Source organism: Lathyrus oleraceus, chromosome 6 (assembly GCF_024323335.1).
Source record: "Lathyrus oleraceus cultivar Zhongwan6 chromosome 6, CAAS_Psat_ZW6_1.0, whole genome shotgun sequence".
Taxonomy (NCBI): domain Eukaryota; kingdom Viridiplantae; phylum Streptophyta; class Magnoliopsida; order Fabales; family Fabaceae; genus Lathyrus; species Lathyrus oleraceus.
In genome coordinates, this window is record NC_066584.1 from 76352184 (window position 1) to 76370909 (window position 18726).

The window sequence follows — 18726 nt, forward strand, 5'->3', positions numbered from 1 at the left end:
GATAGCCTTGATCTCAACGAATGTTCAAGCTCTTCTCTGGCTGAACCTTGGAATCTCCTTGATGTCAAGCACTGACTTGCAGTTAAAATCGTTCATTTAACAATGGTAATTTTAATGTGACATTCATGCAAGTTTTTGAAAGGAATCATTTATTTGAGATGGCGTAATGACAAGTGACGAATGGACCATTAGTCCACGCGCAATGCCGATTTGGCTAATGTGAAAGATACATTGAAAACATGATATCAACATAAAAGATTAGCAAAATATCTAGGAGTCAGTTTATGCAACCTTACTGTAGTATGCTTTTCATAATAAACCCTGCTTTAATTAGGTCTTTTGAGGGTTGTAACGTGGTCTAGTTCACAGTTATTGAAACAAAGGATATAAGGCTCAAATTTTATTTTAACCCACCCCTTCTTCGTGATGTTCTCCATTCCTATGTTCAACTAATTCAACATACGCATTCATCTTCCAAGATAGTTTGACGATGTAAGAGTGAAGATGATGATTCAAGGTTCGCTTAAAATGGCAGTCACCTTATTTTTCACAGATGTCGATGACCTTTAGATTTTTGATATGGTGATCATCGAATCTTACTTTGTCTTGATTGAGGATTTCTTTGTTTTCGTTTTCCCCTAATTTTTGCCTGGACCATCTTTTTGAAATTTTTGGTCCACCGGAATTACCCTAATTTTTTCCTAAGTCACCCCTTTGGGGGTCCGACTTAGCGGGTTTTTGCCTTTCTTTTTTCCGATTTTCCTAAAGGTTGTGACTGCCAAGTCATTGGTTTTTGAAGAACCACCATCATAGCTTTTGGATTCGACACTTTGGGACGTGTGCGAAGAACATCATGTGATTGATCCCTAGACGGGATACTTCATCTTGTAATCCGTATGCATAGTCGAATCAACTGAACACTACCCTGCCCCTGGTTAAGCGTAAGGGTTTTTAGATCCGAAAGAAACACCTACTTCTAGGCTCGAAGTGGTTAACTAGGGATTAACTCCTTATCTCTCCAGTGTTTGGGGATTTGAAATAATGCTTGTACATCATCAACAAGGTTTTATCCTAAAGCATACAATCAAGCAGTTATAGGTATCTTGTTTTCATCATCCTCCCTCAAATATTCACTAAAACAACAATTTAATAAAGCAAATGAAGAGCTATTTTTGTGATTTTTGCAAGTAAAAATGAGAAAATATGAGTGAATACGAATGGATTCATTCAAAATATGCATGCTCATTTTATTAACACTACCATTTATAAACAACAATGTTTAAAAGCAAGTAGCACTTAACAACAAAGAAACTACAAATGCAAAGTGATTGTGTGATCTAAGGATTGCTAGTGTTGGGGAATTAGGCTTTCCTCTTTCGCTTTATTGTTGGGCTAGTCTTCTTCATAGTTGCTCGTCGAGACCAACATGAGGAATAACATGCACTGATGGACCTTCATGACTAGGTGAAGGATTGTTGTTGATTTGAATACCTCGAGGCGCAAATGAGAACATCTTGGAGTTGAGCAATTTCTGCACCTGGCTTTTCAGCACTTTACATTCTTCAGTTGAATTCCCCTGTGCCCTAGGATGGAAGTCACATCGGGTATTGACGTCAAAACCTGGTGGGTATTGAGGAATCACTTGACGCAGTTCCTTCGGTACTATCAATCCATCTTTGATCAAATACGGCAGTACTTGACTGTATGACATTGGAAGTGGATCAAAATGCCTTACTCGCTTCCTTGGCCTTTATCGAGTGTGTTGGCGCTGCTGATGCGGAGCTTGTCGTTGATGCCAAGGAGATCCTCGGCTTTCACAAGGGGATTGACCCTGTAGAGGGAATTCCGTCTGATATGGAGCTTGTAGAGCTTCCCAGATTGCATTAATTTCCATCTCCTCTTTCTCTTGGGAACTGACAATGGATTCACTCTCACTAGCATGGATGTTCGAGACATCTTGGATCTTTCCACTTTTGAGCATGCTCTCGATGCGTATTCCAGCTGACACCAAGCATGAAAAATCAGGTGAAGTACTGCCTATCATCTTTTCGTAGTACAGACCTTGCAAGGTATCCATGAATAAGTCAACTAATTCTTTCTCCAGAAGTGGTGGCTGAACTTGAGCAACTAATTCTCTCCATCTCTGGGCATATCCTCTGAAGGATTCGTTGCTTTCCTGAGATAAACCTTGCAACTGCATACAACTGGGAGCCATGTCCAAATTGTATTTGTATTGCTTCAAAAAAGCGTTGGCCAGGTCTAACCATGATTGGACGTGGCACTTTTCTAGATGCATGTACCAACTCAATGATGCTCCACTCAGACTATCCTGAAAACAGTGAATCATCAGCTTATCATTGTGAGCATAGGAAGTCATTTTTCTACAAAACATCACCAAATGTTTCTTTGGATAGCTATCCCCTTTGTACTTTTCGAAATTCGGTGTCTTGAACTTTTGAGGCATTATCAGGCCAGGCACTAAACACATGTCTAAAGCATTCAGATCGAAAGCATCCTACCTCTCTATGGCTTTAAGCTTCTCTTCTAACACCTGAAATCTTTCAGCAACCTTCACATCTCGTGGATCCTTGGTTTTCCTCACTGGGATTGCCCCTTAAGAATTTTGTGCAGAAAATGCAAAACTATGATACTCAATAGCATCACAAGAGGAGTGTCCATCTCAGACAACGAGACACTCTTGTATAACCTGGTCCTCAACAGGGATCTACACAGGCTTAGTTCGAGCAAGATTGTTTACTCAAGATGGAATGGCATTCTCAGCGACTACAGTCCGTTGCATGTTGTCATCTCTCTTTGCCAAGGCTGTCATAGCTTCCACAAGTTGGTCCAACTGGTTCTTTATCACATCAACATCCGTCTTTGATGCAAACTGGTTTTGCTCCATGATCTTTCAAATCCAATACGAGTGTCGGGAAATCAACTGCTGATTATGGACAAAGGATGGATGAGCTTCTTTTTGTTACGGTTTGGAAAAATGATATGCAAAATGATGTGTGGATGCATGCAAATTTCATTTTGATGAATGAATGAATGAATAAGTGAATGAATGAACGACATTCGGGCACATGGATTCAAAAGTTTGAGGTACGGATGGATGATAACACTGATTGCTTTCTATATAGGGATCTCGCTAGGTATGGTCTAGGGTTATAGATAGGGACCCCAGAGTCATCGATTCATTTGGCTGTTTGGCGCTTACGGCAAAAGCTTACCGGTCGTCAACTCCCTCAAATGAGCCTGTTCTGGGTGAGATCTTTGTACCGACCTACACGAGAAAAGCTTCTCGGGGACCCACACTACGCGACCATCGACATCGGGTTCTAGACAAGGGTCTCAAAGTCACGGACCTCCTTGATTGTTTTCCGCTTATGGAAAAAGCTTGCTGGTCGAAAACTCCATCAAGAAAATCTACTTTGAGTGAGATATTCATACCGACCCCGCGAGAAAATATTCTCGGGGACCCGCACTACGTGACCATCAATCTTAATAGGCCAATAATTCAATGTTCTATAAAGGTCCTTAGAGTCATGGATCCTAATGAAAACATTGATCGCTTACGTCAAAAGTTTGACGGTCGTCAACGTTTCCAAAAGAATCTACTCTAAGCGAGGTTCTCGTATCGACCCTTACGAGAAAAGCTTTTCGGTGGCCCATACTACTCAACCTCTCCTATCTCAAGTTTACACTCTAGACTCGGGTAGAGAGTCTTTCCCACAAGGCTACTTGCACTCAAGGTACTATCCATCACCATCATTGAATCGTGGAACCACATAATAGATTACAAAATTTAAAGCAAAAGGCAATAAATAAGGCAAGCAATATCAAAAGGATAAGCATCCACACACGCGAGGAAACAACCTAGATTAGGCTTGACTTGCTTAGGGAGGTGTCCCCAGCAGAGTCGTCAGCTGTCGCTACGCGAAAAATACAGAGTCACCGCTGGTTTTTATTTATTCCAAAGGAAAGGGAGAATATCAAGAAAACCCCAAAGAATGGTCATCGCAACCACAAACAGGTTCAGAAGTCGGTTATGCAAGGGGAAGGTATTAACACTCCTCACATCCATGGTACTCCATGGGAACCATCTAGGATGTTTGCGCTAAAATGGGTGCTGTTTATCGAATGTTTGCTTGCCAAGGTTTGCAGAGTGGAGGTAGATTTTAATTTAGTATGCTCGCCAAGGATTGGGTCCTCGTGCCTACGTATGCCCACTTGTTGAAGTGAGAAATCAGAGCCCCGTAGTTCGTGGGGTTAAAATGTTTGTTTGTTTAGTTGATTTTATTACCTTGAAGAAGAGTTTTAGATTGTGTAGCCCTAAGGCTCAAACAAAAGGTTTGAATGCGTTGGATTGTTTTTAGGTTTTGAGAAAGTGTTATTGATTTTGGATTTCACTAAAGACTATGGATAAAGGTGAATACCTCGAACTACCAAGCCAAACGTCCTGTGTTCGAAGCATTCAGAATGAGTGTAGGAAAGCTCCAGTCTCATCCCTTCTTTATCGCTTAAGGCTCGTGACGTACGATCCTAATCACCATTTATTGTGTTTTTGAATTTGATTTGGAAAAGACCACTTGACGTTGGATCAAGGGTTTGCTTATTGAATTTGACTTGAGAACATACCGCTTGATATTGGGTCAAGGGTTTGATTATCGATGATGAAAAGACGAGTGGTCATTCCTAATGCCTAAGGAGTAGCTATAAAGTAATGAAAGGAAGGAAGTAAAAGCATACATCGGAAAGGGGAGGAGGGTACATGTAAAGTACAAGGGAGTGCGAAATAAAAATCATTCAAGTGAAAGCTAATTCAAAAATTTAAACTCTATCTAAACATGAATTAGAAACAAGGTTAACCACATGAGAAATAATAGCTAGGTCAATTGGAAAATTCTATAAGTCCTACTACTAGGGGAGCATACAAAATTAGCATATTTCTGTCACTAAGGGTAAAATCGTTATTTAACAGTTATGGTTAATATTGAATTAAATATCTATTTTATGAAAATCCTAATTAAAACAATTAAATTTTAAACAATTCCAAGTATTTTGAGATTCTAAATCAACCTAAATTTAATATTTCAAATTAAACTCTAATTTTTAATCTGAAGTCTAATTGTCTAAACTTCTAATAATCCTAATTACTTCTAATCCTAAAGTTATTTGATTCTAATATTTCTATACACTAACCAAAATATTATTCTAACTCTAAATTTAATGTTCCTAAAAAAACCTAAAATTCTATTATCCTAATCTAATTAATATTCTAAATCAACATTCCTAATCTAATTAATATTCTAAATCAACATTCCTAATCAATCTCTAAAAAATCCTAATTAGCTTCTAATTTACCTAATTTATATATCCTAATTAACTAATGAACCAAACAGAAAAAAAAACAAGTCCAAAAAAAGCCGGGGAATGGACCTTGAAATTGACAGAGGGGTGCCGACCCACTGAATGGGGTTGTATGAGGATAAAGACCTGTTTGGGCCACAAGCTCAATATCTTACCATGAAAAAAACAAATCCGCTCTAGCCAGATGAAATACATAACAATTCTTCGTTCAAACCAGCACGTGGAGACGAAAGAGGTATGTTGAGGCCAGTAACGAGAAATATTTCCCGTCGGCGCCAGAGAACCTCTTTCTGTGACAATCGCAAGCTATCACGGTGCCACACTTCGTTCACCATCCGAATAGCTATGTTGAAACCTCAAATTCACGTCCAACATTCGACACGGTGGCTCCCGGTGAGATGTTTCGATCTCCTCCTTCGGTCGTATTATTGAGATTTCTAAATCTTCTGCTCTTCTCGATCCACGTCTGAGATTTCCTTTGTCAATCTCTTGTTTGGGATTTCGAAAGATCCAGATCGTGAATTGTGATGTTGTTGTGAGATTTATAACGAGTTGTTGTGGCTGGTGATTGAGAGATTGAAGTTGTTGAGAGAGAGTGAAATAAGAATTTTGCAGGTTAAACAAGTAGATGGAAATGAGAGCTTGAGCAAGAATTACAGGGAGTGGAGGTGGTGAGATAAGGTAATGGTGATGGTGGTTTGGGGACTTGTGGTGGTTCAATGCCGATGGCGGTGCCGCAGTGGTTATGGAAGATCGTGGCGGTTAGGGAAAGAAATTGATTGAAGAAGATGATGAAGGTGAGGTTGAGAGAGTGAATGATGAGTCCTGAAATTCTCCTCCCCTGATTTGAAGTGTGAATGTGGCTTTTATAGATTTTCAAATTTTCTTCTCCACTTCTTCTGTTAGGATTCAGTGGCAAGTTATTGTGATTGTGTTAGGATTTTTTTGCCTTGTTTAGCAGCTAATTCTCCTGTTATTGATTTTGTAAGGTTGGTTAAGTTATGCAGGATTGTTGCAGCGGGTTCGGTTGTTACTGTACTTGAATTTCCGTCTTGGTGCAATGTGTAGCGGTAAATTCATGATCATCAAGCTATGGATAAGCAAGACATCAAATAACAAGAGTCGCCACCGCGTTTTTAATGTTTCCAAGGGAAAAGGGAAAAGTACGAACAAAACCCAAAAATAAGAAGTTTTCAAATCAAAACTAATAAAATTCCAGAGATTACAGGTAAGGGGGTTGGTTACACAGAGGGAAGGTGTTAGCACCCAAAGTATCCTAGGTACTCCTAGAGAGGCATTTCTTGTGTGCATATGTATTTTATACAAAGTGATGTTTACAAACAAATAGAATGGGGGATGAGAAAAGAATTTATTAATTATATTTTTGTGTTTGACAAGACCTTTAGACTTGTGCCTACGTACCAACATAAAAATGAGGGATCACAACCTCGTAGTTCGTGATATCAATTTCAAAGTGGATGCATTGCTTTTAATAAAAAATAAAGTTTGAAAGGCACGAGGGCCTAGAAAATGGTTTGAATGAGTTAGTTCTTTTTGGCTTTTGAAAATTTTAAGTCAAGTATAGTTAAGTTTATTTACAAGTTTGATTTAAGAAAAGAAGTTTGAAAATGCAATGGCATAAGGCCAAAGTTTCTAATTTGCAAAGGGTCTAAGTTAAAAAAAGACAAGCACAAGCAAAGAAGTTTTTAAAAGGAGGGAGAGATTTTGAAATTAAAGAGATGGGGAGGAGATGAAGAGACTAATCCTAAGCATAAATTTAAAAGTTAAGAGTTGAAAAGATCTGACCAATGGGTTGCAATCCAATAGATAAGAATGTCATATAGAAACCCCAAATTCCCTTGGATATTAGAATCAAGCAACAAACAATGCACACAATATTAACTTGAAGAGCAAGGAATCAAATAAAGATAGCCACATCCAAGCTTTAGCCATTCCATGATCTCCTTCACATTTGCCCATGTAACAGATGAATTCCACAAGTCACAAGTTCAAAATAACAGCTTCACAATGATCATGTTGCAGATGAACTCAAAAGGATCTTCAATGATGTATCAGATGAACTTTCAAATTGTAACCCTTGGTTACATGGAAGTTGGCATTGGCCAAGTCCTTTGCATATGTAGTGTTTCCTAAATTCTAAGTCAAATTGTCTTCGATCCAACCAACAGTCCACACAAGAAGTTTTGTAGGGTTTTGGTTCTTATTATGTACATCAATGGCCAAATACCACACAATCAAACAAAGTATACACAATCAAAATATATCACAAAATATGGTCCAAATGGACAAAGTGAAAATGACATTAACATAAACAATTAGAATGGAATGAATAATGGAAAATGAATAAGGCTTAAAGATAAAGTGCATTAAAAGTAAAAGACTTGAAATTAAATGTTAGTTGTTAATGAGTTAGAAGTTAGTATTATTTTTGCTTTTTTTGTTTAAGTCATTCTTTGGAGAACACTCAACCCAATTATCACAAGCATAGATCCTTGAACCAAGACATCTTCCAAAGGAAGGAAAAAAGGTCAAGTTTCCACACAATACCATGAAAGAGGGGAGACATACAATCTCACTAACTAGAATGCCATGCCTTTTGTGTCAAAAATTTAGCACTATGTTAAGCAATCGTAATTGGACTTATGTAGAAGTCACAACTATTTGAGGTAGGGCAATAGAATTTTGGTGTTAATGCATGTTAGAGACATAGTATAATGGACTATTCTCATGAAGCATACCACACACAAAAAGAATATGCAAAAGAGGTGGCCTAATCTCATCCATACTTATGTTTATTTTATAATCAACTAGCCTTATGATGTTGAGATATCATAGGTCAAATGAAATGGATGCATAAAGAAGGGGAATTAGATGAAGAGGGAGGGGAATGGATCAAAATTCAAATTGGACAAAGGAGGACTTTTACCAAATTAAGATCATTCATTCATTTTGGGAGATGGAATGTACATTCCATCAATCCCCTAAATCCAATGATTTTAACCTAACAAAGTCAAATCAACCTTGACCAAGGCCCAACAACACAAGTCAAACTTATACAAACAATAAAAATGGCTCAACACAATTATTTGGCATTTATTCAATTTAAAAATCTAAAAATAATGCATTAAATTAAATATGGTTTGTCAAATTCCTAAAATCTCATCAAAACACCAAAGAAATGGCCATGAGATTTATCATAGGTCAAACAAGGTCAAAGGACCTTGGAGAAAAATTTCAGAATTTTTGGAGACTTAAAAGTATTTTTAAACAATTAAAAGTATTAACAAAATCAATTAAATCATGAAAAATATTAATAATGATCCAAAAAATAATTTTAATTCAAAATATGAAAGAGGATTTTATTTAAATTTTTTTGGTGAAACTCTGATATTTTTTGGACCAATATTAAAATTAATATGAATTAATGAAATAAAACAAATTAAATGAAATTCAAATAATCAGAAAAAACGTGGACCACTTGATCTCCCTCATTAATTGAGGTGGCAAATCAAGTGGTCATCAACGCACTTTCCACCATGGACTTAAGTCAATGCGCCACAGGAATGGTAATCAAAATCAACGCGTGAGATTAAAAGATTTTAAAAAATATCAATGGCTTAGAACTTGCCCGACACACCACCGACGTTGGAACTCCGACACCTTCTCAGGTGAGGCTCATCGGACTGGTTCAGTCATCACCATCACATAAATGAAAAAGGAGGACATGATTTGAAAGTAAAAATGGCGTAGAGCAAGAATCTGACCTCAATTTTAACTAAATCCACATATATAGAAAGATATGAGGAGTTGAATTTTTAGGTGTATCAACTGAGTTGCTTCGATTTGACCTCAAAGCAACTCAATCTTCTTGCCTACATTGGTAGGACTTCAGACAACCAAAGTTCCAAGAGAATTGATGAGAATTGAGTGAGAATCGAATAGAAGAAGATTTTTGAAAAATACCTTTAATGCTGTGCAAAACTGGATCTTGCTTGCTTCAAACTTGACTTGATCACACTCGAGGAGCTTGTATAAGTGGTTTGGTAATGGAACAAAGCTTTGGATCCTGGAGTTTTGAATCTCTAAACAGTGAGATTCAAACTCAATTTTCAAGTTAAAAATTCTCAAGTTTTCCTTTGAATTGTGAGGGTTTGAAAAGAGGGGGCAAAGCTGGCGCGCAAGGTGTAATTGAAATGAGCTTAAAGGTCATGCATTTATAGCATTTGGGATTGATAATTGCACACTTGAAATTTTGCTAAATTTGGCAATGTCATGCACAAGCTTGCATGGGTGTGTACATGCCCATGAAGCAATCCATTTTGATCCCATTCCAACTGTACTGAAGTTCAAATGATGTTTGAATGGCAAGGCAATGGAATATGAAGTTTTGGACATTTGATTCTTCCACTTGATGCATACCTGTTAAGACCATGCGCATCCCTAGCAAACCTCATCCAATATGCATGAAATAGGACTCTTTGGAAATCTTAGATCAAGGGGAACAACTTTGATGTTGTACACTTTTTCATTTGGAACTTGGATCATGGTGAAGTTTGAGGTGGAAGTTTGGAAATTTCAACATGTTGAAAAAATTTCTAAGTGTCAAGCCATATACCTTAAAGTTCCACCTTACTAAACTTTTCATGTGAGCTCCAAATGAGAAAAGTGTCTTCATAAAAGTTATGTATATTTCAAATACCTTCCAAATCGTCACCAATTTCATGTCATTTAGATTTATAATGATAGAGTTATGTATTTTTGAAGTTGAGGAAAATCACTTGTTCAATGGTATAGGGCAAAAATGACCTATAATGTATCCTCATATCACATGCTCATAAAAGTTGAATTAGCTCTCACTCCAAAGATAAAATCTGAAGTAGACATCTTGAATTTGATTTTGCAACTTGGAAATATTTCATCTCATAAAAATTGAGCAAGTTACGGCCTTGGGAACTTGACTTTCAAATTAGGTTTTAGACAAAATGACCTATAATGTTTCAACATAGAAAATGATTTTACAAGCAAAACTAGATCCATGTCTCAACATGAAATTTGTTTGGAATGTCATTTAGAGTAACTTTTATATTGGAATAATTTTCATATGATGAAAATTATAGGAGATAGGGTCTAGGGAGACCCAGTTTTGATCAGATGAATTCATCTGGCCAACCACCATCAACCAACTTGCTAACCTCCGATGCTCTTGACATTTTAGGCTCATGGTAGATCATATATGCATAAGATGATGAAATTTTAAGTGTCCCTTGAGAAATTGGATCAATTGGCGAGGATGCTTGTTGAATAAGTTACTCAAGATACCTAGACAAACTAGGGTTTCCAAGGCAAACTACCTCCAAACTCTTGAAGAATACTGGACCAAAGTAACATATGAAGATCAGGGGGACTAATATATGATGCTTAGAGCCATTTAGGATCATTCCTTGGTTGTGCTCTTGTAGCCATGAAGGTCTTAAACCCTAGATATGAGCTTGCTAGATCAATGGGGATCATGCCCTACCTACAAAAGAGTTAGGCAAATGCAAAGACACATTTTTGGTATTTTGGTTAGTAAAAATGATAATATACAAGTATGATACAATCACATGGTGCTTGGTGATCTATCCCAAAGCAAACCCAATGAAAGAGGGGTAAGGAGGATGCCAAGGTATGATCCCAATGTTAATGCATATGATGAAGTTGCATGAGGGATCTTAGGGTCAAAATTGGGTCTTACAAATGCCCCTATTTAAGGAAATTCTAACTGAGGAGGCGAAGGTTAAAATCTTCATATCGAATCAGTAGAATGGGCTTAAATAACAACATAGAAACAAATTTTGGTCCCTAAGAGATCTCATGATGCATATGATATGAATGTAAAAGCGAATTCTCTGTGGGGAAATATTGCCACAAAGGAAAAGAAAATCAGAGAGACTGAAGGTCCGCAGGAACATAATACATTCCATAAGGAAAACTCACTAGGGAGACAAAGACTCTGAGGGGATAAAAGAGTTATGCGTAGGCCAGGCTACGACTTAAAAAACTGCTGGGAGACTAGAGGAATTCCATGAAAATGGAAGGACTCAGCCTGGGAAACAAAAGGAACTCCGCAGGGGAAACAAATAAATCAGCATAAAACTGAAGTACTCGAATCATGCAGGAAAATCGATTTCACTAAAGAAACACGCACTCAACTCAATTGGGGAAGAAGTAAACTTCAACACAGGAGGAGCATAAATTTATTGTCCCCTACCTGTTACTGGGTAAGGAGATAATAAAGATCTGACATAGAGGACACTCATCATCGGTTAGGATGATCATATCAAGGATGACTCACTAGGAATCACCACCAGGAGGGAGTATTAACTACCGGTTACTTGGGTAAGAATAACCTTGTTGGGGGAAAACTACAGAAATAGGATTTACAACTACCAATTACTGGGCAGAAAACCAAAGATGAGAATATCCGTCACCGGCTTAGATGAACATAACAAGGATAGACTCAAAGGAAAGAAAATCTGTCATCGGTTAGGATCAACATATCAAGGATAGACTTGCCATAGGATGTTAAGGAGGATATCCATCATTAATTAAGATGAACATATCAAGGATAAACCACTTGAACAAAAGTAGTAATTACATCTATTGAATACAAATGATCACTAATCCTTCTACCAACTCTTGACGTCCACTGTGCTTTTGGCCGCTAATGGGGTGATGAATCACCGTCAACCCTTATGCTCAACAAAGTTTCCCAATACTGAAGATCAGTAGGATGCTGTTACTTGCCATAATCCCTATTTTTTTTTTGCATAAATTGCCCTAAGGTGGGGTACTCAATTTACCGGGATGATTCTTTCTATTTTATGTCTCTAACTTTTGCCTGGACTGCCCTTTCAGGTTTTCAATCCACCGAGACGCTCATTTTTTGCCTAAGTCGCCCTTTCGGGTTTTTAACTTAGCGGGCTGTTCTTTTCTTTTTTTAGGCGAAGTATTTCTTGACTGCATCTGCATTCACAGGACGAGTGAACTCTTCACCATCCATAGTTGTAAGAATCAAAGCACCTCCTGAAAAGGCTCTCTTAACAACATATGGGCCTTCATAATTAGGAGTCCATTTCCCCTAGAATCTGGTTTGAACGACAAGATCTTTTTGAGCACAAGGTCACCTTCTCTAAATACACGAGGTTTGACCTTCTTGTCAAAAGCTTTCTTCATCCTCTGCTGATATAACTGATCATGACACATGGAAGTCAATCTATTCTCCTCTATTAAATTCACCTGATCATACCTGGTCTGACACCATTCAACCTCAGTCAACTTGGTTTCCATCAAGACACGCAATGAAGGAATCTCAACCTCTACGGGGAGCACTGCTTCCATACCATATACAAGAGAGAAGGGGGTTGCCCTTGTTGAAGTGCGGATATATGTACGATACCCGTGAAAAGAAAATGGGAGCATCTCATGCCAATCCTTATACGTCACTACCGTCTTCTAAATGATCTTCTTGATGTTCTTGTTTGCAGCTTCAACAACCCCATTCATCTTAGGTCTGTAGGGAGAAGAATTATGATGTGCAATCTTTAAGTCTTTACAAAGAGCTTCTATCATATCATTATTCAAGTTCGATCCATTATCAGTAATGATCTTGCTTGGCACACCATATCGACATATAATCTGATTCTTGATAAACCTTACAACCACTTGCTTGGTTACATTTGTATACGATGCCGCTTCAACCCATTTTATAAAGTAGTCAATTGCCACCAAAATGAAACGATGTCTATTTGACGCTTTGGGCTCAATCATGCCAATCATATCAATTCCCCACATGGAGAAGGGCCATGGGGAGGAAATGACGTTCAACAGTGTTGGAGGAACATGAATCTTATCTGCATATATTTAAAACTTGTGGCATTTCTTCACAAACTTGCAACAATCAGATTCCATTGTCAGCCAATAGTAACCTGCTCGCAACATCTTCTTTGACATCACATGTCCATTGGAATGAGTACCAAAGGAACCTTCATGGACTTCAGTCATCAATAGGTCTACTTCGTGTTTATCCACGCATCTGAGCAGAACCATATCGAAGTTTCTCTTATACAGCACATCACCATTCAGGTAGAAGTTTCCGGCTAATCTTCTCAAAGTCTTCTTATCTTTCAAAGAATCCCCAGGCGGGTAAATCTGACTTTGGAGGAAACACTTAATGTCATAATACCACGACTTTCCGTCTTTGACCTCTTCAACAGCAAACACATGAGCTGGCCTATCAAGACACTGTAGCACCTCAAATTTGCACCTCCCATTTGTATATACGTTACATGTTTAGGTCATTAACATTGCATTATCATTTGCATAAGTCCATTGCATTGCATCAGTCAAGACTGGTCAGGAGATTCAGCTGTGCAAGACACCAAGAGTATTGTCTATGAGATTAAAGCCCTAGGGTGGTTCCCATGAGTTCATATGATTCAAGGATCATTTTGAAGTGATTTGGCCAAGTGTTGAAGGCTCAGAATTCATCAGCCCATGTACAAATCATCTGAGGCCCTGAAAAGTCAACAGAAGTCAACTGCCAATTCAACTATGGATTTGGAGGTGGGAAATGGTTAGAGATGCCTCATTCATGTGTAAACAAGTCTCATTTGACATTTTAAACATCAACATTGAAGAATTTAAAGTCAGATCAAGACTTTCCAAAAATAGCAGGTGACCTGTAATCTGAACTTTCCAAAAATGGAAAGATTTTGGACCAACTTCAACTCAAGATTACTTCATCAAGAAAGCTTCAAATGAAATTTTGTCCAACATGAAAGTTGAATATCTTTCTCTCCCATTTCCAAAAAGTCCAAGATCATGGATTTCTCAGGCGTGGTTGAGGAGATATGGTCCAATCATGGCAAAGTGTGGTTTAAACTTCAAATGGGTATAACCTTCAAACCAAAACTCCAATTTGGGTGGTTCTTTTTGCACTTTGATCCTTGTAACATGTATTTTCCAAGCATACTATCACTTGGCATGAAATCTCATTGCATGATCATTGGTGCATTCATGAAGATTTTTGGGAAAAATTTCATAAACTCATTTTTGTTGAACATATGCATACCAAATCAATTTCAAACCTTGCATGGGATGTTTTTAAGTGGGTTTTGGGCCAGAACATTCACTGTTCACGTGCATGAGGGTGCATGAAGTGGAAAATGCATTTTTGCACTTGCACCACAAAAGGGATTAACCTCATTAGCATTTGGCCTAAACATTTCCTAAACATGATTAGCATGGAGTATAAATGCTTAAACCCTAACTGTTTTCACAATTAGCACATTTCAGATCTAGATTCAAGCAAATTCTCCAAATTTTTCTCTCACATTGTTTTCCAAAATTCTTCAAACAAGAACACTTTTCATTGATCCTTTCATCATCATGAAGCATAATTGAGTAGAATTGGACGTGGAAGCAGAGGAAATCGTGGCTGTTTGAGCTATGTGCAAAGATTGAAGCATCCATGGCAGTTGAAGATTGAGCTTGTTTCTTGCATCATCGAGCTTCCAGTTCATCATCATTCATCTCACAAGCATCATAGGAGAAGATTTGAAGTGTGGCAAGGCTTGGAAGCACGTGGTTTCAATTCTGTTCATCAAGAGGTACCTAAGTTGCTTTGAGTTCTTTTGAACTTGCTTTTGCTTTGCTTGGTTGCTTAACCACTGAGGTATAATTTCTCTGACTCCATGTAGTCTGGAAGACCTGTCCTGTTATGTGGGCAGGCACCTGTCTGAAGCCCTCCTTAAGAGGCAATGCTTGTGAATGTTTACTTTTGTGCCAAGCAGGTAAAGACCTCCTAAGAGGCAATTGGCAGATAAAAGGGATGTGCAATCCATCCCCTGCTATTCAGTTGTGTCACTCACTTTGCTCACACATCATGTGTTGATGCATGGTGGATAAAAACCCAAGATCTTTGTTGTGTCAGTCATATGTGGAGAAGAGTTCCTACATTCTGAACTCCCACACTTTCATTTGTCTGAAGCTCTCCCAGGCCAGGGATAAGAGCTATGAGGTCTTACCCTCACTTCCCATTTCATCTGCTTCACCCTAATTCTCAATGTTAGGGTTAAGAGCTAATCATACCCCATTCCAGTGGCTTGTTTGTTAAGGTGGACATGACCCCTTGACTAAAGCCTAGCCTTGTATGAGCCCATCTGTTTGCATATAGTGTGTGTGCTTGCTTTTTGTGCTTGTATGTATTTGCCTGTGCTGTTTAGGATAGCTTGCTTCCTGTGCAAGTTAGATAGAAACCTTAACATAGGGATCATATGCATGACAACTTCTAGGCTCGAGTCGTAGTCTCCCTAGTAGTTTGTGTCTCCCTTTGTATCTGGTTAGGGTAGAAGTTCTTTCCCTATTAAGGGGAACTACGTCGCCCTGATCCTCATACCAGATGAGGTACGTAGGCAGGAGATGAGCTGATCTCTCCGGGCAACCTTTTGTTTTGTTTGTGTGAGTTGTTTCTCCCTTTCTGGTAGGAGTCTGACATAAGTCCAGCGATTGGCAGTTGGTTTCCTGTGTCTTATTTCTTTGTTTGGAGTCCGACATAAGTCCAGCGATTGGTAGTGGGTTTCCTGTGTGTGTTTGTTGGTCCGGAGTCTGATGTAAGTCCAGCGATTGGCATTCAATTTCCATGTTTGCCTGTTTGTGTGGAGTCTGGCGTAAGTCCAGCGATTGGCAGTCGGTTTCCTGTGTGGGTTTTGTTTGGCGTGCGTTAGCCGAGCTACGAGTGCTCTGATTCTTCTTCTGTCAGAGAAGATACGTATACATAGGATGCGACATCCTAGCGAGCACGTTTCCCCTGTCCCAAACTACGTCGACTCTGGTGTCTGTGCCTGACAGACTACGTAGGCCCAGGATGCGATATCCTGCCGAGTCCCGTTTCTCTTGTCTTTCTGTATTCCCTTCCAGCCTTGTGTGATGTTTGAGCAGTTTTTAGCAACCTTTCTTCTATTCTTTTGTGCGTGGATCCCGTCGAGTACGACGGATGCGTAGGGGTGCTAATACCTTCCCTTCGCATAACCGACTCCCGATCCCATCTTTCTCTGGTCGCGAGACCATGTCTTTTCCAGGTTTACTTCGAGCATTTCCTTTCCCTCTTTTGGGATAAATAACGCACAGTGGCGACTCTGTTGTTTCGTTTTCCCGCCGGTTTTTCGCGTAATGCGACAGCTGGCGACTCTGCTGGGGATAAGAGAAGTTGACCTCTTACTGGTCCGTCTTCCCTAAGCGAGTCACTCCTAGCGCTCTGTAGGATAGGGTTTGGTTGCTTTTGCTGTTTCATTTATTGCATTCATTTATTTATTGTTTGCATTTATTGTTTGCATTTATGTTTGCATTTATGTTTGCATTCATCATCTTTTCATCTGTGCTGGCTGGTTGTCTGTCTCTCTGTTGGGGCGGGAGTTACATGAGGTAAAAGGCCCAATACCCAGGCTATGAGTGAACTCTAGGACACCTAGGAATATAGTGATTCTTGGGAAGCGGGTGGTATTGTGCCACTTAGCGGAACTTGATATCACGAGCAGTTCAGATCCTGATGGGGTATTGTCGGTACATACATCTGGTGTGTACATGATGATATTCTATGAAAGGGTTGTTTATCTTGCGTTTCTCTTGATCTTACCCTGGCCTAGATTACACCCGTGAGTGGGGGAGGGAATGATCATTATTACAGGTACCGTTGGTGACTTGTTGGTGACTTGTTGGTGACTCTTGGGTTCTGTTGGTGACTTGGTTCAGATGACTTTGGGTCTCAGATAATTTTTGGGTCTCAGATGATTTGTGGTTCCGAATTCAAGCCGAAGCTTTGAACCTGTGCTCCGAGAAACACAGCCAGCCAGTCGTGTTTGCATCATTTGCATCATAGCATGTTTATTTTCAAAAAATAATGCATAAAAAAAAGAAATGAAAAAAAGTGAAAAAGAGAAAAGAAAAAAGCTAATCTCTTCATGCATATCATTTCTCAGGTTCATTCAGGAGTCTATTCACTGTGAGAGATGGCAGCCGTTCCTGAGTTGAAGCGGAAGACTTGCACCAACAGTTTTCATCGTGAGCCTTTGACGTCTTTGATAGAGTTGAGCAACCTTGTGACCGGCGGTAATCAGAAGGTGTTTGCTGATCAGTATGGGGATTTGTTGACACTGTTAAAGATGGTGGTAGATCCAGTGCCGTTACAGACTCTTCTACAGTTCTATGATCCAGAGCTCCGTTGCTTCACTTTCCAGGACTATCAATTAGCTCCTACTCTCGAAGAGTACTCCATTCTGCTGAATGTCCCGATCCGGTATCAGGTGCCTTTCTTGGACGTGCCAAAGGAGGTTGATTTCAAGGTTGTTGCCAGAGCTCTTCATCTGAGTGTCAAGGAAGTGAGTGACAATTGGAAGTCGAGTGGTGATGTGGTAGGGTTGCCTTTGAAGTATTTGCTGAGGATAGCTAGAGAAGAAGCAAAGAAGGGAAATTGGGAAGCTTTTCATGCTCAGTTGGCTATCATGATTTATGGGATTGTCTTGTTCCCGAGTATGCCTAACTTTGTGGACTTTGCTGCAGTCATTATTTTCCTTGGAGGAAACCCAGTTCCTACTTTGTTAGCTAACACTTACTATGCTATTCACAGTAGGCATGGTAAGGGTGGAGCTATCATATGTTGTCTCCCATTGTTGCTCAGATGGTTCTTGTCTCTCCTGCCAGTCAGTGGACCTTTTGTGGATGCTCAGAGCACTCATAAGTGGACTCAGAGGATTATGTTGAAGGTGAGAAAAACAAGAAAGGGGGGGTTTGAATTGTTTGAAAAATAAGCGCTTTTGCAAAATGAAATCACACAATGATTTTATACTGGTTCGCTTATAACACAAAGCTACTCCAGTCCACCCGGCCAAGGTGATTTCGCCTTCAACAAGGACTTAATCCACTAATCTTGAAAGATTACAAACAACCCCTAAGAGAGAAGAAAATCTCTTAGTCCTCTCAAGTCTACAGACTACAAAGAGTCACTTGAGGAAATCAAATAAAAATTAGATACAAGATGTGTAATCAAGAGTGCTTCTAAGAAAGCAAATATTACAAACTTAAGAACAAATTTTTTCACTTGATAAGCAAAAGCTTAGTGAAAATCTTTGAAGAACAAAGATGTTTTTCTTGAGCGTGATATAATTTCAGTATAGTTTTGGCTAGTGATTTCTTGTTCTTACTGAATGAGATTTCTTCTCTATTTATAGGAGTTGAAGTAGAGTTGAAGTAGCGTTGAATCTGTTGGATATTGAGATGTAGTTACGCCATTCCATT

The 18726-nt window shown here is 39.0% G+C and overlaps 1 protein-coding gene and 1 long non-coding RNA gene across 2 annotated transcripts; one reads left to right on the plus strand and one right to left on the minus strand.

Annotated features, from left to right (window-relative positions):
* Window positions 1-1750: 1750 nt before the first annotated feature.
* Window positions 1751-2464, minus strand: LOC127094109 (uncharacterized). The gene has a single exon (XM_051032978.1). It carries the CDS (start codon window positions 2462-2464, stop codon window positions 1751-1753), a length of 714 nt encoding a protein of 237 aa, XP_050888935.1.
* A 3006-nt stretch (window positions 2465-5470) lies between these two features.
* LOC127097477 (uncharacterized) lies at window positions 5471-6390 on the plus strand. Its single transcript, XR_007793048.1, has 2 exons — window positions 5471-6170; window positions 6363-6390. It is a non-coding gene; the product is annotated as an uncharacterized LOC127097477 (long non-coding RNA).
* The last annotated feature ends 12336 nt before the right edge of the window (window positions 6391-18726 follow it).

Excerpts from the sequence above, each read along its gene's own strand:
- LOC127094109 (XM_051032978.1), bottom strand. The coding sequence starts at position 2,464 with ATGCCTCAAAAGTTCAAGACACCGAATTTCGAAAAGTACAAAGGGGAT.